This window comes from Salvelinus alpinus, chromosome 2 (assembly GCF_045679555.1).
Source record: "Salvelinus alpinus chromosome 2, SLU_Salpinus.1, whole genome shotgun sequence".
NCBI classification, from domain to species: domain Eukaryota; kingdom Metazoa; phylum Chordata; class Actinopteri; order Salmoniformes; family Salmonidae; genus Salvelinus; species Salvelinus alpinus.
The window spans coordinates 71,112,233-71,134,111 of NC_092087.1; the positions used below are offsets into that span (position 1 = coordinate 71,112,233).

A 21,879-nucleotide genomic window follows, 5' to 3' on the forward strand; every position below is an offset into this window, starting at 1 on the left:
TAAATGTGATGCAAGCTAAAGTTAGTTAGAAAATAAAACTGTAGCTAAGTAATGTTAGCTAGCTAAACAGTTTTAGCCTCAGGTTACCAAGAGCTAGTAAACAATTTAAGCCTACAACCAGCTAGCTAGCCAGCTAAATACAGTGCATTCTGAAAGTATTCAGACCCCTTGACGTTGTCCACATTTTGTTACATTAAAGCCTTATTCTAAAATTGATGAAATTTGTTTTTTCCATCATCAATCTACACACAATATCCCATAATGACAAAGCAAAAATAGGTTTAGACATTTTTGGAAATGTATTAGAATTTAAAAAATAACATAAGTATTCATATCCTTTACTCAGTACTTTGTTGAAGCACCTTTGGCAGCGATTACAGCCTCGAGTCTTCTTGGGTATGATGCTACAAGCTTGGCACACCTGTATTTGGGGAGTTTCTTCCATTCTTCACTGCAGATCCTCAAGCTCTGTCAGGATGGATGGGTAACGTTGCTGCACAGCTATTTTCAGGTCTCTCCAGAGATGTTCGATTGGGTTCAAGTCCGGGCTCTGGCTGGGCCACTCAAGGACATTCAGAGACTTGTCCCAAAGCCACTCCTGCGTTGTCTTGGCTGTGTGCTTAGGGTCGTTGTCCTGTTGGAAGGTAAACCTTCACCCCAGTCAGGTCCTGAACACTCTAGAGGTTTTCATCAATGATCTCTCCGTACTTTGCTCCGTTCATCTTTCCCTCGATGCTGACTAGTCTCCCAGCCTCTGTCGCTTAAAAACATCCCTCCTTCACCGTAAGGATGGTGTCAGGTTTCCTCCAGATGTGACGCTTGGCATTCAGGCCAAACAGTTCAATCATGGTTTTATCAGACCAGATCATCTTGTTTCTCATGGTCTGAGTCCTTTAGGTGCCTTTTGGCAAACTCCAAGTGGAGTGTCATGTGCTTTTCACTGAAGAGTGGCTTCTGTCTGGCCACTCTAGCATAAAGGCCTGATTGGTGGAGTGCTTCATAGATGGTTGTCCTTCTCGTACAGTAGCTTCTCCCATCTCCACAGATGGACTCTGGAGCTCTGTCAGAGTGACCATCAGGTTCTAGGCCATCACCCTGACCAAGGCCCTTCTCCCCCGATTTGCTCAGTTTGGCCGGCCGGTCAGCTCTAGGAAAAGTCTTGGTGGTTCCAAACTTCTTCCATTTAAGAATAATGGAGGCCACTGTGTTCTTGGGGACCTTCAATGCTGCAGACACTCTTCCCCAGATTCTTGCCTTACACAATCCTGTCTTGGAGCTCTACGGACAATTGCTTCGAACCTCATGGCTTGATTTTTGCTCTGACATGTACGGTCACCTTATATAGACAGGTGTGTCTTTGCAAATCATGTCCAATCAGTTGAATTTACCACAGGTGGACTCCAATAAAGTTGTACGAACATCTCAAGGATAATCAATGGAAACAGGATGCACCTGAGCTCAATGTCTTATAGCAAAGAGTCTGAATACTTATGTAAATATGTATGTTTTTTATTTTTAATACATTTGCACACAAAAAATAAACCGTTTTTGCTTCATCAATTTTAGAATAAGGCTGTAACATAACAAAATGTGGAAAAAGTCAAGGGGTCTGAATACTTTCCAAATGCACTGTATGTTGCTGTTCTAGTAGCAGCATAAATTAATAGGGAGCGCTGCCGCTCATGGAACAGAACTTTGTTAGCCTGTTTATACAGGGGCAGCGCCTCACTGTGCTTTCTCTTTGTCATACACACAATAACACACAGTCAGACCAATGTCCAGACAGAATCCAGGAGAAACGGTCTGAATTCCCATTTGAAGTCCAATTAAGCTGGGGAATCAAATTAAACCATACACATGCTGTATGCTTTCCAACAGTTCCCATCTTTACCTAATATGCATGCAGCAGACCTGGGTTTAATGTGAAAAATCAATTCAAACACCTTATCTATGCTTGTTTGAGCTTGCCTGGCTTAATAAACCAAAACAAGACCCAAAACTGCAAACCCCGTACATCTGGCACTCCTGGCAAACTCAAGTATTTGAAAGGATTTTTCAAGTATTTGAACCCGTGTCTGGTATGCAGTGAACTGTTAGCATTGTTGGTCCTCTCGGCACTTAGCAGCAGAGTATAGCCAGGTTGACCAATGCTGTGGCCATACTGGGGTGTTTGGGTCCAAAACTCTTCTCCCTGATGTCCAGAGCCAGCTCATGCATAGGAACAGACTTCTCCAGCTTTCCCTGGACAACACACACATCTTCTCTGCCAGCTTCACAAATCAGGATTACACACAAGCTACAAGAATTCAAGGTCTCTAGGCTAACTGCCAAACAGTAATGCACATAACGCTACCAGACATGGGACGGTTGCACAGATTCAGATCAAGCCTACATCTGGAGTGAACTAAAAGCTATTTTAACGTATACTCTCTTTAAACAAGGACTTGTGATAAGCTGTAGGCCACACTATCTACCGAGAGAGTTATTTTCTATATTATTCATAGCTGTCTATTTACCACCACAAACTGATGCTGGCACTAAGACCGCACTCAACGAGCTGTATAATGCCATTAGCAAACAAGAAAAGGCTCATCCAGAAGCGGCGCTCCTCGTGGCCGGGGACTTTAATGCAGGCAAACTTAAATCCATTTTAAATTTCTACCAGCATGTCACATGCGCAACCAGAGGGAAAAAAACTCTGGACCACCTTTACTCCACACACAGAGACGCATACAAAGCTCTCTCTCTCCCTCCATTTGGAAAATCTGACCATAATTATATCCTCCTGATTCCTGCTTACAGGCAAAAACTAAAGCAGGAGGTACCAGTGACTAGCTCAATACCAAAGTGGTCAGATGACTCTGATGCTACGCTACAGGACTGCTTTGCTAGCACAGACTGGAATATGTTCCCGGGATTCATCCAACGGCATTGAGGAGTATACCACATCAGTCATCAGCTTCATCAATAAGTGTATTGACGACGTCATCCCCACAGTGACCGTACGTACATATCCTAATCAGAAGCCATGGATTACAGGCAGCATCCACATTGAGCTAAAGGCTAGAGCTGCCACTTTCAAGGAGTGGGACACTAATCCGGAAGCTTATAAGAAATCGCGCTACGCCCGCAGACAAACCATCAAACAGGCAAAGCGTCAATACAGGATTAAGATTGAATCCTACTCCCATTGTTCTCTGCAGATCCTCTCAGGCTTTGTCAGATTTAGAAAACAATTACTTATAGAATTAGTGTGTGTTGTGACATACAGTCGAAGCAGGCGGTCTCCCTCATGAAAAAGTACTGCTGAATTACTACTACACAAGATCTGCACAAACCCTCTGTATGATGAGCTGGATGTGTTCAAACATGGCGTTTTTCTTTAATTTGACTATTTTCTACATTGTTGAATAAATAACACATATGGAATCATGTACTGTAGTATCCAAACAATTGTTAAACAAATTAAATATATTTTAGATTCTTCAAAGTAGCCACCCGTTGCCTTGATGACAGTTTTGCACACTCTTGGCATTCTCTGAACCAGCTTCACCTGGAATGCTTTTCCAAAAGGCTTGAAGGAGTACCCATATATGCTGAGCACTTGTTGGCTGCTTTTCCTTGACTCTGCAGTCCAACTCATCCCAAACCATCTCAATTGGGTTGAGATCAGGTCATTGCGGAGGCCAGGTCATCTGATGCAGCACTCCTTCTTGGTCAAATAGCCATTATAGAGCCTGGAGGTGTGTTGGGTCATTGTCCTGTTAAAAAAACAAACGATAGTCCCACTAAGCGCAAACCAGATGGGATGGCGTATCACTGCAGAATGCTGTGGTAGCCATGCTGGTTAAGTGTGCCTTGAATTCTAAATAAATCACTGACAGTGTCACCAGCAAAGAACCCCCACACCATCACACCTCCTCCTCCGTTCATCCGTTCACCTACTCTGCGTCTCACAAAGACACAAAATTTTGCAAGAGAGATCAGCAAATAAGCAAAACAAGTTAAGTTGAATATAGCAAGTTCTTCATTTTGTGCATTAATGTCCTGTTTCCAGTTAGTCTAATTAACTGATTAAATACTACATGTAAAAAAAATAGTTATCTAAAATGTGTTTTTCTAGTTAATATTAGCTTACTACACAACATACACTTAGTATTACCTTCTTAGCTACGAGATACATATCTCTGGCATCCCACGTAATTTATGAAGCAGCATAAGACATTTTTGGACACACGTTGTTGTGATGTGCTTGAACAGGAAAGTGGCGTGGCGGTCCTTTGTGGGCAAATTTTGTCATCAAAGAGAAAGATGCTGGATTTACAATTCCGAATTGAATGACCGTTCAAAACGTATTTTCCCAGTTTGAGCTGTTTATTCCCGACTTCCCAGTTGCAATGCTTGCAGTTAGCCACTGTCACCGATTCCTTACAAAACACTCATTGTTGAATTTGCGATCTACCAAAATTGTTGTGTAATGTTTATGTCCAGTGGCGATGAGCACCAATATGTTTTATCTACATTTTCTCTTCATTATTTCTCTTCATATGACAAGGAATAAAAAGGATTTGCCAGTAGACTTGATTCATGATGATGACTACTAAGCTAAGATTGTGAAAGTAAGATGTTGACATGATCAGTCCAATCAAAGCTACTGTACATATAACGCGATTTGACGTAATTTCTGTGGCCAATGACCTTGAGCCTTCTTGGAAGGGCACTTGTAATATAACTCTATGGCAGGACCCAAAGGGCTATCTACCCTTTCTAAGGACTTAAGCTTGGCGATTACGTAAGGTCCCCATGAGTGACAGAACACTGAGCCAATCACGGTGCAATGCTCCTATTGTCTGCTAGCACGCCCCACCACCACAGAAAGCACTGAGCTGGGCCTGAACCACCTGCATTTTGGAGCTGCCTTACTCAAGAAAACAAAAAAGAGACCATGTTTGTATGCGGCTTTATGAATTAAATTATATAATTTTTTTTACATTGTTCGCAAACTGATATGTGACACGTATTTATGCCAAAATAACATGCAAAACAGGCAAATTTAATTTTTGCTCTGCCCCACCTGCCATGAATGACGAGTCGCCACTGTGCCTCCTCCCACCTCCTCTCCATTTTCATTTGGTGCCTGATGCGACCAGTCATAATCCTTTCTGCTCTGAGAACATGTTTGAGTAAGGGAAACTCCCATGAGTGTTATGCTCATACAATGTAAGGCACAGTATGTGTTTTGGACCTCATCCAATCTGCAAAGGTGTTTCTTTTCATATTTTTAGAGGACAGCAATGGACCCTCAATTATGATAGTGTCCTGAAATGCATTGACATCTATATTTTATCCACAGCCAAATGTATCATGTGTATCAGTGTCGTAGGCCTACAGAATATTAACTTTAAACCTGTCATAGAGTACAGAGAACATACATGCCTTGTGGTACGGGGAGTATACAATGGAGCTAAAATTGCTTTTTAATAGCTGATGAAGCAAATCATATTTTCCCTGATGTCACTGTAATAATCTGTTTTCAATTTACTCAAATGTGATAATTTTCACTTTTAATTGGGCTGGTCAAAGATGTTTTTAAATGAGAGACATGCCACCTGGTGGCAACGAATGGAACGGGGAAAAACACATTCCAGAAATAATATTCAATTTGCCATATGATAGAGCCATATAAGAGTAAAAAATTTACATCAATAAATTACATCAGTTATCATTCAGCTGATGCAATCCTGTCAAAAGTGACATATTACAGTATGCGACCATGAAATATATATACATACATACATATACAGTTGAAGTTGTAAATTTGCATACACTTAGGTTAAAGTAATTAAAACTCGTTTTTCAACCATTCATCATGAGACCACACAGCCGTCATACCGCTCAGGAAGGAGACACGTTCTGTAACTTGGAGATGAACGTACTTTGGTGCGAAAAGTGCAAATCAATCCCAGAACAGCACAGGACCTTGTGAAGATGCTGGAGGAAACAGGTACAAAAGTATCTATATCCACAGTAAAACGAGTCCTATATTGACATAACCTGAAAGGCCGCTCAGCAAGGAAGAAGCCACTGCTCCAAAACTGCCATAAAAAAGCCAGACTATGGTTTGCAACTGCACATGGGGACAAATATTGTACTTTTTAGGGAAATGTCCTCTGGTCTGATGAAACAAAAATAGAACTGTTTGGCCATAACAACCATCTTTATTTTTGGAGGAAAAAGGGGGAGGCTTGCCAGCCAAAGAACACCATCCCAACCGTGAAGCACGGGGGTGGCAGCATCATGTTGTGGGGGTACTTTGCTGCAGGAGGGACTGGTGCACTTCACAAAATAGATGGCATCATGAGGGAGGAAAATTATGTGGATATATTGAAGCAAAATCTCCAGACATCAGTCAGGAAGATAAAGCTTGGTCGCAAATGGGTCTTCCAAATGGACAATGACCCCAAGCATACTTCCAAAGTTGTGGCAAAATGGCTTAAGGACAACAAAGTCAAGGTATTGGAGTGGCCATCACAAAGCCCTGACCTCAATCCCATAGAAGATTTGTGGGCAGAACTGAAAAAGTGTGTGCGAGCAAGGAGGCCTACAAACTTGACTCAGTTACACCAGCTCTGTCAGGAGGAATGGGCCAAAATTCACCCAACTTAATGTGGGAAGCTTGTGGAAGGCTACCCGAAACGTTTGACCCAAGTTAAACAATTTAAAGGCAATGCTACCAAATACTAATTGAGTGCATGTACATTTCTGACCCACTGGGAATGTGATGAAAGAAATAAAGGTGAAATAAATCATTCTCTCTACTATTGTTCTGACATTTCACATTCTTAAAATAAAGTGGTGAACCTAACTGACCTAACACAGGGAATTGTTTCTATGATTAAATGTCAGGAATTGTGAAAAACTGAGTTTAAATGTATTTGGCTAAGGTGTCTGTAAACTTCCAACTTCAACTGTATATATAGACGAGGCTTGAACCCCCGTCATCAGTTGTATGTGTGGTCCGTTACCGCTTCACCAGATTCCGGAACTATCTGGTCTTCTCAGTTAGTTCATATCCTGGACCTTCTCCTCAACTGAGGTGGACACCACCTTCCCATCCACCATCTCCTCCACGATCACCCTCACCCGCTTCTGCTTGTGTGGATTATACTCTGTGGAAAGAGCCACCAAACAAGAATTCATTCATTCAGTCATTGTGTGTATTATGGGGAACAACACTTGATTCTTTCATTGATTAATTTGTTTTATTAATTATTCTCCTGCTTGCTCACCTTCCACTACTTCCTGGACTTGTTGTACTTCCTGGATCTTCTCGACCACGATCACTTTCCTGACCTCTTGTCTGGTCTCCACATGCCTAATGGTAGACACACAGGGGAAGAACACTTACGGTCAGCTAAACTCACCAACATACATCTTGATTTTCTAGTTAGCAATCAGTGGTGTAAAGTACTTAAGTAAAAATACTTGAAATACTTAAGTAGTTTTTGGGGGTATCTGTACTTTACATTGCTATTTATATTTTTGACTACTTTTACTTCACTACATTCCTTAAGAAAATATTGTACTTTTCCTTGACACCCAAAAGTACCCGTTACATTTTGAATACTTAGCAGAATAGTCCAACTCACGCACTTATCAACTGAACATTCCTGGTAATTCCTACTGCCTCTGATCTGGCGGACTCACTAAACCAACATGTTTTGTTTGTAAATGATGTCTGAGTGCCCCTGGCTTTGTGTAAATTAAAAAACAAGAAAATGGTGCCATCTGGTTAATACAAGGAATTTGAAATGATTGATAACTTTACCTTTGATACTTAAGTATATTTTAAACCAAATACTTTCACTGAAGTAGAATTTTACTGGGTGACTTTTACATGAGTCATTTTCTATTAAGGTATCTTTACTTTTATTCAAGTATGACAGTTGGGTACTTTTTCCACCGCTGTTTGCAATGAGGTGCCAATAAACAGCTGTCACCCCCCCTCCCTTCCACCTCCCTATCTTTCCTCTCCCTCCATTATCCCCTCTCACCAGAGTTGCTCTCCATCCAGCAGCCTCCTGTACTCAGCGATCTCCATCTCCAGCCTCATCTTGATGTCCAGGAGGATCTGGTACTCGGAGGCCTGCTGCTGGATGCTGACGTTGATATGCTGCAGCTCCTCCTCCATGCTGTTGATATGAACCTGCAGCTGGCTCAGCTGGGAGCCATAGCGGCCGTTTATATCAGCGGCGCTCTGCTCCAGGTACCCCTTCTAGGAATGTGTTTATGTTTGTAAGAGATGAAGAAACGGAGAAGGAAGGAAGGAGAGGGTAGTAGAAATGTATGAAGAGGGAGATGAAGAAGGGTAGAGATAGTTAGATTGGTGTGCATAAAAGTGTTAGAACACCTTGACATTAGACCACTGTGGAGGTCTGAAAACATCTAACAAACTTTGATTTTGGAGTGTACTGTTCCTTTAAGACCTAAAGGAATTCCATATTTTAGGAACAGAGGTAGGGTAAAGAGAAATGCTGTATGTTTAGGGATGCTGATTCACTAAGAGGGTTTGACATCATACCTGAGTGAGCAGGCCATGAAGTTCAATCTCCAGGCTCTGGAAGGTCCTCTTCAGGTCAGTCACCTGAGACTGAGAGGTCTTCACCTCTATGGTGCTGGTGGTGATCTGGTTCTGAAGCACCTCCACCTGGCACACACACACATACACACACACACAAACACACCGTATTAGTCAAAAGTATAGTACCACTTCACAAAATACATGTCAATTGTGCCTCTCACAAAACAGATTTAGGGACCCATGTCCACATCTTTCGAGTCCCCCTGTCCTATTTTCAGAGGTTGTCTCACCTTGCTCTCAAACCACTTGGCAGCATCTCTCTGGTTCTTTGTTACCATGACCTCATACTGGGTCCTCATCTCCTCCAGCACCTTGCTCATGTCCACTGAGGAAGCACAGTCCATCTCCACATTCACAGCACCACAATGCTGCGGCCGCATCAACTGCATCTCCTAACAACATGAAAAGGGGGACAAATTGTGCTATAATACCTGGGATTTGTAGTTTACTTATACACAGTGAAGGGCAAAAGCACCTGAAAGCAATGAGTTACTGTATATTTGAGTACTAATAACAGTGAAGTTGCCCTAGATTTTTTGTGGGTGAGTTTTGCCCCCTTGTGGCCAAACATGGAAAGGTCTCAAACACACATTCAAATGTGAAAACAATGCAAAAACTACAGGGGGAGCCATTGTGTCCTAAGGAAAAACCACAGGTGGCTGCCTGGAGCGTTCAGACTTCAGCCAACATCACAAGCGGTAAGACTTGAGTGTGTGAGGAGAAATTACCTCCTCGTGGTTTTTCCTGAGGTAGACCAGCTCCTCCTTCAGCCCCTCAATCTGTATCTCCAGTTCTGCTCTGGTGAGTGTAAAGCTGTCCAGGACTCCTCTCAGACGAGCCACATCCCCTTCCATCTTCATACGCATGTTAGCCTCCGTCTCTAACCTACAGGGGTTGAGGAAAGAAGAGGGCTTGATTAGTTCCTCCTCACAACAAACCAAGATACAACTTGCCCAACCATAAACTGATCCATAGCCCTGCCTACCCCCATAAGCATTTCTGTAGATCTGGGAGGATTCGATCTACTCAATCTCAAACCTATAGGCCAAGAGTTACAAACAGAATCAGTACACTCACAGAGGCTGTGTACAGTACAGAGAGGAAGTGCACTTACTTCATCTTGAAGTCATCAGCTGCAAGTCTGGCACTATCCACCCGCAGGATCATCTGAGAGTTCTCCACAGACCTGGCTTGGATCTAGGAACAGGAGGACAGCCACAGTCAATGGAATGTAACAACAGAGTCAACTATGTATAGGATATCATGTGTTTAGATCAGCAGATCTGGTTCATGTCTACTGTTCATTCATTTTCAACAGAACACAGTTTTTCGACAATCAACAAGATAAACATTGAGAGACAATAGGAATTACACCTCTAATCTATCACTTATCTACAATGCATTCGGAAAGTATTCAGACCACTTGACTTTTTCCACATTTTGTTATGTTACAGCCTTATTCTAAAATGGATTAAAAAAATAAAATCCTCAGCAATCTACACACAATACCCTATAATGACAAAGCGAAAACAGGTTTTTAGAGAAAAAAATAAAAATAATACCTTATTTACATAAGTATTCAGACCCTTTGCTATGAGACTCGACATTGAGCTCAGGTGCACCCTGTTTCCATTGATCATCCTTGAGATGTTTCTACAACTTTATTGGAGTCCACCTGTGGTAAATTCAATTGACTGGACATGATTTGGAAAGGAATACACCTGTCTATATTAAGTCCCACAGTTAACAGTGCATGACAGAGCAAAAACCAAGCCATGAGGTTGAAGGAATTGTCCGTAGAGTGCTGAGACAGGATTGTGTCGAGGAAAAAATCTGGGGAAAGGTACCAAAACATTTCTGCAGCATTGAATGTTCTCAAGAACACAGTGGCTTCCATCATTCCTAAATTGAAGAAGCTTGGAACCACCAAGATTCTTCCTAGAGCTGGCCGCCCGGCCAAACTGAGCAATCTGGGGAGAAGGGCCTTGGTCAGGGAGGTGATGGTCACTCTGACAGAGCTTCAGAGTTCCTCTGTGGTGATGGGAGAACCTTCCAGAAGGACAACCATCTCTGCAGCACTCCACCAATCAGGCCTTTATGGAAGAGTGGCCAGACGGAAGCCACTCCTTAGTAAAAGCCACATGACAGCCAGCTTGGAGTTTGCCAAAAGGCACCTAAAGACTCTCAGACCATGAGAAACAAGATTCTCTGGTCTGATGAAACCAAGATTGAACTCTTTGGCCTGAATGCCAAGAGTCACGTCTGGAGAAAACCTGGCACCGTCCCTACGGTGAAGCATGGTGGTGGCAGCATCATGCTGTGGTATGTTTTTCAGCGGGAGGGACTGGGAGACTAGCCAGGATTGAGGCAAAGATGAACGGAGCAAAGTACAGAGAGATCCTTGATGAAAACCATCTCCAGAGCGCTCAGGACCTCAGACTGGGCGAAGGTTTACCTTCCAACTGGACAACAACCCTAAGCTCACAGCCAAGACAATGTAGGAGTGGCTTCGGGACAAGTCTCTGAATGTCCTTGAGTGGCCCAGTCAGAGCCCGGACTTGAACCCGATCGAACATCTCTGGAGAGACCTGAAAATAGCTGTGCAGCAACGCTCCCCATCCAATCTAACAGAGCTTGAGAGGATCTGCAGTGAAGAGTGGGAGAAACTCCCCAAATACAGGTGTGCCAAGTTTGTAGCGTCATACCCAAGAAGACTCAAGGCTGTAATCGATGCCAAAGGTGCTACAACAAAGTACTTAGTAAAGGGTCTGAATACTTATGTAAATGTGATATTTCCATTTTTTTCTTATACATTTGCTAAAGTTTCTAAAAACCTGTTTTTGCTTTGTTATGGGGTATTGTGTGTATATTGATGAGGGGGACAAGGCTGTAAGGTAACAAAATGTGGAAATAGTCAAGGGGTCTGAATACTTTCCAAATGCACTGTAATTCATTCTAATGACTCTCTTCTTTCACAAAGCTGTTGGCATCCTCTCAATCCTATCCCCACCTCCCTTCCCACTGGGCACAGATGTCAATTCAACGTCTATTCCATGTTGGTTCAATATAATTACATTGAAATGACATGGAAACAATGTTGATTCAACCAGTGTGTGCCCAGTGGGTCGCTACATTAAGACTACATTACCCAGAAGTACCTGGTTGAGGATGTCTGTGATGGTGGATTGGAACCCACTGAGGTCCTTCTTGTGAGTCGGTGATCTCATCTCGTAGAACTCCTTGATCTGCAGCTCCAACTTGCTATTGGCTGCCTCTAGAGAGTGCACCTGTGTACACAGGGAGTGGAGGGAATCAGTTCAGTTCATGGGTCTATCCAAAATGGCACCCTATTCCCTATATAAAACACTACATTTGACCAGAGCCCTATGGGCCCTGTTGTGCACTACATAGGAAACAGGGTGCCATTTGGGGCGCATCCCATCACGTTATGTGAATCAGCACACTCTCATTAGATAATCCCCAACATAATGGAATTTAAAATAAATGTTCAAATCCTGCTATGTTATTGTCCTCATCAGTGGTGTAAAGCACTTAAGTAAAAATACTTTAAAGTACTAGTTAAGTAGTTTTTTGGGTTATCTTTACTTTACTAGTCATATTTTTGACAACTGTTACTTTTACTCCAAGAAAATAGTGTACTTTTTACTCCATAGATTTTCCCTGACACCCAAAAGTACTCATTACACTTTGAATGCTTAGCAGGAAAGGAAGATGGTCCAATTTACACTCTTATCAAGAAAACATCCCTGGTCATCCCTAGTACCTATGATCTGGCTGACTCACTAAACCAACATGCTTTGTTTGTAAATGATGTCTGAGTGCCCCTGGCTTTCTGTACAAGAAATGTAAATAAATAATTGTGCCGTCTGGGTTGCTTAACATAAGGAATGTGAAATGATTTACACTTTTACTTTTACTTTTGATACTGAAGTATATTTTAGCAATTACATGTTTTGATACTAAAACCAAAGACTTTTAGACTTTTACTGAAGTAGTATTTTACTGCGTGACTTTCACTTTTACTTGAGTAATTTTCTATTAAGGTATCCTTATGACAATTTGGTATTTTTTCCACCACTGGTCCTCATTATGTATTTAGGAACGTGCGTTTATACGTGCGCTTGACTTTCGATCTCCACGCACATAATCTGGGCTGTGCGTAATATCGCGGAGCGCACCTAATCTCCAGACACATCTCCATCACTCTGCCTTACCTTTTCCAGGTAGGTGGCCAAACGATCGTTCAGATTCTGCATGGTATGCTTCTCGTTGGCACCGATAGTGATCTGGCCCGTCCATAGAGAAAGTGGACTGAGAGATACGGGTGCCGTATCCCCCGGCACCTCCATATACACTCGGCGCGCGACTGCTCCCAACAGAGGACACGCTCATACGGGACCTACCGCCTCCCAAACCGCTGGAAAACTGCATCCCACCGGACAAACGGAGGCCACTCGAACCGACACCGCTACGTGAGATGTATCTACGGCTACAACTGCGACTGGTTACAATGGACATGGCGAGAGATGGTCTGGCGATGCGTCCTGTGAGGTTAAAGTGCGTTCTTCGAGTTGGAGGCGACAGGTAAAATAACCCCCTTCGTGTCCTCGAGCTTTTTATACAGTTGGATTAAGAATGATTGACTGCGTCACCATTATTCCCTGGAAGGAAGGTATATCTAATTGTTTTGTTCAGTGGGTGGGTACAGGGCTTGCAACAACTATGTAACAAGAGACATCACTAAAGTCACTAAGGACTTCTAGGGAAATGAATGGTTCAGTAAAGGTTGTGGTTTATGAAGGGCAGTGTGTTTGACAGGTATAGACTGGCAAGTCAGACAGCTTGAGAACATTACTGGATTTGTTTTGTAAAGCTGACATTCCATGGTTTCAGATATCCATTTTTAATTACGTTTTGGTTTGTTTACTGAAATTGGCAATATTTTAATATATCTTTGTCAAGGATTTGTAGGCTAAATATTGTATGTGTTATGTTATTATTTTACCAAACTAAAATGTTGCACCAAGTCACTCCTTCACTTACATTTGATGATTTTCTGTCATTCTATCCATTTGAAAAGATGGTCAGTAACTGTCACGCCCTGACCATAGAGAGCCCTCGGGGTTCTCTATGGTGTTTTATGTCAGGGCGTGACTAGGGGGGTTTCTAGGTATTATATTTCTATGTCGGTGTGTGTATGGTTCCCAATTAGAGGCAGCTGAATTTCGTTACCTCTAATTGGGGATCATACTTAGTGTGTCCATTTTCCCACCTGCTATGTGGGATATTGTTTTGTATGAGTGTCTATGTGCGCTACGTATTTCATGATGGTTATATCTTTGTTGTTTTGGAAGTTTCACTATCATTATAATGTGGAACTCTACTCACGCTGCGCCTTGGTCTAATTATTCATACGACGGTCGTGACGTTAACAGTCATCTTTTTGAAATGTAGATAACCATTATGAAGTGTTCATAAATTCAACACATTCAATGTTGTTACTTTGTCTACTCAGTATACTTGCTCTCAGATTAGTTGGTTTGGATAGTGTGTTTAATCATTGTCAAAGATGTATAGTAGGTATTCTTACAATTTTGACTATAAGTCACTTTGATGATTTTCTCATTCTTTCTGACTTCAAAGATGTCCTGTTCCATAACTATACCCTTGTTTGAAATATGAATAAACATCATAATTCCTCACATTCCATTTCACCTACTCAGTACTTGCTCTCAAAAGTTGGTTTGGATAGTGTGTTTTGTTCAAGGGACAAGTGTATGCAAAACAGCCACATAACAGCCTGAGTAAGTTTCATTCCCGAAACGGTCTATATCCATTTTCAGAAATGTTGGTCAATTAGCTTTTATTGTTTAAAGACATTATGAAAGAGATTGGTGTGTGTTTTTTCACTATCTAATGAGGTTGTTCAATGACAGACATGTATTTGTTACTACTGTTAGTTTTCACAGTCAAATGTAACAAATAAAAAAATATATATAAAGAAATGTACAAATTATAAATTTGTGACATCAATATTAAAAGTTTTACAAAAAAAATATTCAGTGTAGTCAGTATCTGAATGTAGAATGTTTACATTTTACATTTTAATCATAGCAGATGGTCTAATCCAGAGCGATTTACAGAAAGTGCATTAATTTCAAACTAGCTAGGTGAGACAACCACATCCCATCTAGCACATAACGTTCTGAGAACCACATTTCTTAGAGCTTGGTGAGAGTGTGGTTGTCCTGTGGCTATTTTGCATACAACCTTCTCAACCTTCTAATTTTTTAATTGTGGGTATGATAGTCTATTACAAATAAGTCTGACAATACTTTTGACAGTATTTCAATCTGAAGGAAGTATGGTTTGAAGTGACTGAACACATCAGAAAGGTATTGGAAAGTTTAGAAGATCATCAGGCAATAATTTTTCATGATCTGTGTAGAAAAGAACATCATCATTGATGATTTTCTTTTCCCCCCAGTCTGATTTAGTGCCTGGTCTTGTCCACTCTGTTTTAATTGGGCTTGTGGGCATTGTAGAGGTGTCATGACGTTGGCCTAAGGGGGAGGTTTATGACCCCCATAAATACCTTTCCCCTTTTTCCTCTCTCTACTCTACCGATGTGACTATTGAAAATCCCTTTGTTAACATTGAGAGAGAATCTGGTGACATCAAAAGATGTGAAAAGGAACCATATTTCGGTAATCCAACCAGTTGAAAATATGCGTTGGGACTTAATGAATATGATGTCAGTTCAGTTGGTGTCTGAGACATGATGACTGATGATAGGACGACATAAACTGTATCTTGGAAAATCTATGCATTCAAGTTATCAAATTCAAATGGAATTGTTGTGCAATTTAAATGTTTAAATATGAAACTATTTGTGAAAAGATTAAATGTAATTTAGCTTCTTAATGAGAGAACGGTTTGTCATAGAGTAAACTCTGCCAACTCAGTAGCCCCGCCCATGTGAACGTGGACTGGCAGTCCCCACGTTGAAAGGACAAAGACCACCTACAGAACTAAGCCAACATCACCAAGAACCTAAAGAAATTGGCATCGAATTTCAATGTGAAGGTGACGACCTACACGCCGAAAGGATGAATTTCGACTATACCAGCCAGAATATAGCATGAGCTTAAAAGTATGGCAACTTGGTATGAACTTTGAACTCTTATTCACTCCAAAAGTGATACCTCGTAGCCGTTGAGTTAGCAGTTTAATTTTGAGTGTGACTCCAAATCCAGACCTCCATGGGTTGATAAATTTGATTTCCATTGAAAATTTTTGTGTGATTTTGTTGTCAGCACATTCAACTATGTAAAGAAAAAAGTTTTTAATAAGAATATTTCATTCATTCAGATCTAGGATGTGTTATTTTAGTGTTCCCTTTATTTTTTTGAGCAGTGTATATTAACAAGCTTCATTGACAACATTCTAAATGGATAGCATATCTGTATGAATTGAATTTAAATGTTTTTACTGATTTTAAAGACTATCTTATACAAAGAAGATATTTCCTTGACTATTTAGAAAATCTATAGGTAAACAACTCTAATGTTGGTTCCAGTCAATAATGCTCTCTTTAGTCCAGATAAGAGTGTTGGATGTACGTCATCACACACTGTCCACTTATAACCCTTCCTCATCCGTCGTTTAGGTTACGCCATAACGATATCGCTGTCATAATAATTTTACAACTTGGTCTATGTTAAGAACAACAGTAATGATATGGTGCCTTTGTGTTTCTAAGTGATGGACAACTTGCGATTTTTTTCATGGCATTTTTAATGACCGATTCATGGTTTTCCTTGCATGTCAATGCAAGTGGAAGTTAGAGTTGATAGACCTTGGCCTTAGATACAGGTGTTATGACAGGGTTGTAGACTTCTGTAACAACAACCACTATTGAATGTCTGAGTTGTACTTTAGTGTCTCTCATTTCCAGGTGAACGATTAGAATATTGATGCGCCCCATTCTGGCACCAAGCATCCATTACGCATGGAGTTTCCATCGTCTTTTTCAATCAATCAAGAGATTGACATTGTTATCAGATATTGCTCTTTGACCATATTGGTTACATAGACCTTTGTGTATAAAAGACCTGACAGACAACTGGCAATATCATTCACACTTCTGACTTCGTTTAGTACAGACTGTTACGTACGATCACCTCTCACTTTCACACAAAAAAATAGTTTTTTGCATTCCCTCCTTTTAATAATCTAAAGCTATATTGTAAGAAAACTGTTCTTCTGCGTCCAGGCATGGCAATGAGTGGATTGTTGGTGTGCGTCCTCATGGCAGCGCTAGTGGGGGTTGGTTTGACATCACCCGTATCCAAGTCGGATGGCAACACCAAACAGGGTGGGATACTGCCACAGCTACTGGCCAGGAGGGAGGCAGTGAGGAATGTTGCGGAGAACGTCGCTAAGCGGGAGCAAGACACTCAAACGAGCATGGCACGGATGGAGAGGATGGCGCACCTGTCGGAAGACCAGCGCGAGTTCATGTCCAAGCAAATCATGCAGGCCATCTCAGGTACGTGGTGGTGTCGAGTCAAGTGTGTGTGTGAGAGAGAGATGCCAACATCTACCATGGTAAATGTGAAGTGCATCGTTGTTCGCTTGAGCACTTTAAATCCACATTGAACTTTTCTGTTTGGTTCATGTAGGTTTGTATTGTTCGCAGAGATGAACGAGTGTCCGGACCGGGACTACCAAGGATGGGTAGACTTTGGACGGCGGAGTGCAGAGTAGAGATGTACCACAGGCCAAATGAGGAATGTCTGCCTGCACTGGCGTTACTCAGGAATCCATCCCTATTTGAAGTAGATTGTATATTTTCATTGGATTATGTCAAGTGTCATAATAAACATGTTTGCAGTATGTATGTCTACGGGAATTTCTTGATTTCATTTAGGACATGGGCGGGTTTCCATTTAGGACATGGATTGGTTTCCCGGACACAGAATCTACATGAAGTATTATTTTTAGTCTAATGTGTCCGGGGAAAACAGTGTTGTGCTTCCCCTGCCAGCCACAAAATTAAGGAAATTAGAAGGAGGGTGGGGGGATTTCGGCATGGCTATTTTCTTTGCTGCCGAAATACCCCCCCCCTTCTATCTTGGGACTGCAAGGCCTTGCACACTTCAGAATCGTTTTGGTAGCTCATGTTGACCAGTAGTGTGTGCCACAGAAAGTATTTGACTCTAGCCACAAAATTAAGGAAATTAGAAGGGGGGGGGGGGGGGTCGGCAAGGCTATTTTTTTGCCTGCCAAACCCCCCCCACCCCTTCTATCTTGGGACTGCAAGGCCTTGCACACTTCAGAATCATTTTAGTAGCTCATGTTGACCAATAGTGTGTGCCAAAGAAAGCAAAATTAGAGTATAAAGAAACATAAACATCTATTTTAGAAACATTTTGTAATGTTTAAGAAAATAATGATAATACACAAATATTATCACACAATAACACAAAAACATCACAGAAAGTTAAGTTTGGTAACAAACATGAAATAAGAAATACACATTTCGATCTTTGCATAATAAGATATAAAATGACAATAAATCAAATATAACAAGACAATAAATAATATAAACAAATATTGTAAAGCTGCAACGGCTCGACTGAACATTTAGTCCACTTTTTATGGAAAGTTTTCCAGGTGATACCGTCCGGAACTCAAGCCTAACCTAGTCCTGACATGCAGCGCAGACATAATCCTCCAATAATGGGATGGTTTTCATACAGGACTGGTGGAACCATCGTGGGCAGCGGTCACAACCAATCTGAAATTTATGATGAAAAATGTTAATATATTTAAAAAATGTATTACTTTTTCTTGAATTACAATTATTTAATTTTCAGACAAAGCGGATAATACTACCTCTAGAAATATTACTGCTTATACAAATTCGTACTCCTAAAAATGTGCCTTTAGAAGTGAACAAGCAATTACCTAGTTAGTGTCTTCCTCATTATTGTCCACCTCCCCACAGAAGTGGCACAGTTGGCTCAGGTCATCTAGCAAAACATAATGTCAAGTAGTCTATACATCTTTACATGTATTTTTCTGAGCAAACAAGGAACAGTGAACAAGGGAATAGTATAGGTTTCTTGTAATGGAATTATTTATATACACATGTTTTAGTGGCCATCTAGTCAGAAGTTGGATCAAAGATAACCTTAAAAGATCCATATTAAATGTTTTTTATCTACAATTATATTAAATTAGAAATTGAACATACCAGTGTTTTGGAGGAGAGTGACTGCTATTTCTTCAGTTATCCCCAACAAAAGTATGTTACACTTAAGATTCTAATTCGAAGTATAAAACGACACAGCTATAATTTAATTTGACTGTTCTGTTTTGCCTTTTAGTCAGTATACTTTCAGTAGGTTAATTGTACATTACTTATACTCTCATACTTACTTTCAAGGCAAATACCCCACAAGAAGTAACATCTTGTTGCCATGGGTGAGGAAGGGTACCACACGAACATCTGGAGATAATAAACCCCTTCTCTCTCAGGAATGATCTGAACATATGTTAATAAAAGTATCGCATTTTGAAACACTTTATTGATTACAATATAGAGATTAATAACAAAGGGGAATCTGAGAATGCAGGGATTCCAGCAGGGTGTGAGTTGAATTAGTCAAATCTGGAGCTGACAAGGGCTGAAATGACATGTGATCATCTCGGATTATCTAACATCTGAGAATGGGCAGGCATTCCCTTGGATGAAAAGCATCTCCGTCTTGCTGATTGTGTGCTGTCATCCAGGTGGAAATATCACCTGCACATCTGACGTAGGAAAAGAGATAAGAGATAAGTTGAGTGTCCTGTGAATATGTTCATGTATATGTACTGTACATGTGTGTGTATGTGTATATACACTGCTCAAAAAAATAAAGGGAACACTAAAATAACACATCCTAGATCTGAATGAATGAAATATTCTTATTAAATACTTTTTTCTTTACATAGTTGAATGTGCTGACAACAAAATCACACAAAAATTATCAATGGAAATCAAATTTATCAACCCATGGAGGTCTGGATTTGGAGTCACACTCAAAATTAAAGTGGAAAACCACACTACAGGCTGATCCAACTTTGATGTAATGTCCTTAAAATAAGTCAAAATGAGGCTCAGTAGTGTGTGTGGCCTCCACGTGCCTGTATGACCTCCCTACAACGCCTGGGCATGCTCCTGATGAGGTGGCGGATGGTCTCCTGAGGGATCTCCTCCCAGACCTGGACTAAAGCATCCGCCAACTCCTGGACAGTCTGTGGTGCAACGTGGCGTTGGTGGATGGAGCGAGACATGATGTCCCAGATGTGCTCAATTGGATTCAGGTCTGGGGAACGGGCGGGCCAATCCATAGCATCAATGCCTTCCTCTTGCAGGAACTGCTGACACACTCCAGCCACATGAGGTCTAGCATTGTCTTGCATTAGGAGGAACCCAGGGACAACCGCACCAGCATATGGTCTCACAAGGGGTCTGAGGATCTCATTTCGGTACCTAATGGCAGTCAGGCTACCTGTGGCGAGCACATGGAGGGCTGTGCGGCCCCCCAAAGAAATGCCACCCCACACCATGACTGACCCACCGCCAAACCGGTCATGCTGGAGGATGTTGCAGGCAGCAGAACGTTCTCCACGGCGTCTCCAGACTCTGTCACGTCTGTCACATGTGCTCAGTGTGAACCTGCTTTCATCTGTAAAGAGCACAGGGCGCCAGTGGCGAATTTGCCAATCTTGGTGTTCTCTGGCAAATGCCAAACGTCCTGCACGGTGTTGGGCTGTAAGCACAACCCCCACCTGTGGACGTCGGGCCCTCATACCACCCTCATGGAGTCTGTTTCTGAGCAGACACATGCACATTTGTGGCCTGCTGGAGGTCATTTTGCAGGGCTCTGGCAGTGCTCCTCCTGCTCCTCCTTGCACAAAGGCGGAGGTAGCGGTCCTGCTGCTGGGTTGTTGCCCTCCTACGGCCTCCTCCACATCTCCTGATGTACTGGCCTGTCTCCTGGTAGCGCCTCCATGCTCTGGACACTACGCTGACAGACACAGCAAACCTTCTTGCCACAGCTCGCATTGATGTGCCATCCTGGATGAGCTGCACTACCTGAGCCACTTGTGTGGGTTGTAGACTCCATCTCATGCTACCACTAGAGTGAAAGCACCGCCAGCATTCAAAAGTGACCAAAACATCAGCCAGGAAGCATAGGAACTGGGAAGTGGTCTGTGGTCACCACCTGCAGAACCACTCCTTTATTGGGGGTGTCTTGCTAATTGCCTATAATTTCCACCTGTTGTCTATTCCATTTGCACAACAGCATGTGAAATTTATTGTCAATCAGTGTTGCTTCCTAAGTGGACAGTTTGATTTCACAGAAGTGTGATTGACTTGGAGTTACATTGTGTTGTTTAAGTGTTCCCTTTATTTTTTTGAGCAGTGTATATATATATGGTTTGAACCCCCGTCATCAGGGGTATTTGTGGTCCAGAGGCAGGAGTGTTACCTCTTCATCAGATTCTGGAACGATCTCGACCTCTCAGTTCGTTCATTTCCTGGACCTTCTCATCAACTACGGTGGACACCACCTCCTCCTCCACAATCACCCTCACACACTTCTTTATGTGGGGGTAATACTCTGTGGCAAAACCGAAAAAGAATGAATGAATGAATTGTGTGTATTATGGGTAACAACACTTGAAACTTTCATTGATTAATTTGTTTTATTAATTATTCTCTGCTTGCTCACCTTCCACCACTTCCTGGACTTGTACTTCCTGGACCTTCTCGACCACGATCACTTTCCTGACCTCCTGTCTGGTCTCCACATGCCTAATGGTAGACACAGGCGAAGAACACTTACGGTCAGCTAAACTCACCAACACACATCTTGATCTACTAGTTTGCAATGAGGTGCTAATAAACAGCTGTCATTCACTGAACCCACTGTAGTGTAACAGTATTGATAAGGAGATGGGACAGCTTACACAAAGCATTGTGGGTACTGTAGTACACCATACCAACCAACTGTGTTTTTATCTAACACCAGTATAAATGACCTTAGATACTGTGGTACTACATATTTATGGTCTCAGTCCACCTTCTATCCTCCACTAACCGCTCTCTTTCTCTACTTCTGTCTTTCCTTTCTCCCTTACTCTTCCCTCCCTCCACT

At 41.8% G+C, this 21,879-nt stretch overlaps 2 protein-coding genes across 2 annotated transcripts; one reads left to right on the forward strand and one right to left on the reverse strand.

Moving 5' to 3' along the window:
- Positions 1-342: 342 nt before the first annotated feature.
- Positions 343-13,011, reverse strand: LOC139541261 (keratin, type I cytoskeletal 42-like). The gene is made up of 9 exons (XM_071345713.1): positions 12,877-13,011; positions 11,800-11,928; positions 9,756-9,838; positions 9,370-9,526; positions 8,872-9,033; positions 8,582-8,707; positions 8,055-8,275; positions 7,290-7,375; positions 343-7,169 (listed from the first exon to the last, which is right to left on the reverse strand). Exons 1-9 carry the CDS (start codon positions 13,009-13,011, stop codon positions 7,063-7,065), a joined length of 1,206 nt encoding a protein of 401 aa, XP_071201814.1. The 3' UTR covers positions 343-7,062.
- Positions 13,012-16,906: 3,895 nt separating this feature from the next.
- Positions 16,907-17,560, forward strand: LOC139551207 (cholecystokinin-like). Its single transcript, XM_071362672.1, has 2 exons — positions 16,907-17,213; positions 17,364-17,560. Exons 1-2 carry the CDS (start codon positions 16,940-16,942, stop codon positions 17,429-17,431), a joined length of 342 nt encoding a protein of 113 aa, XP_071218773.1. The 5' UTR covers positions 16,907-16,939; the 3' UTR covers positions 17,432-17,560.
- The last annotated feature ends 4,319 nt before the right edge of the window (positions 17,561-21,879 follow it).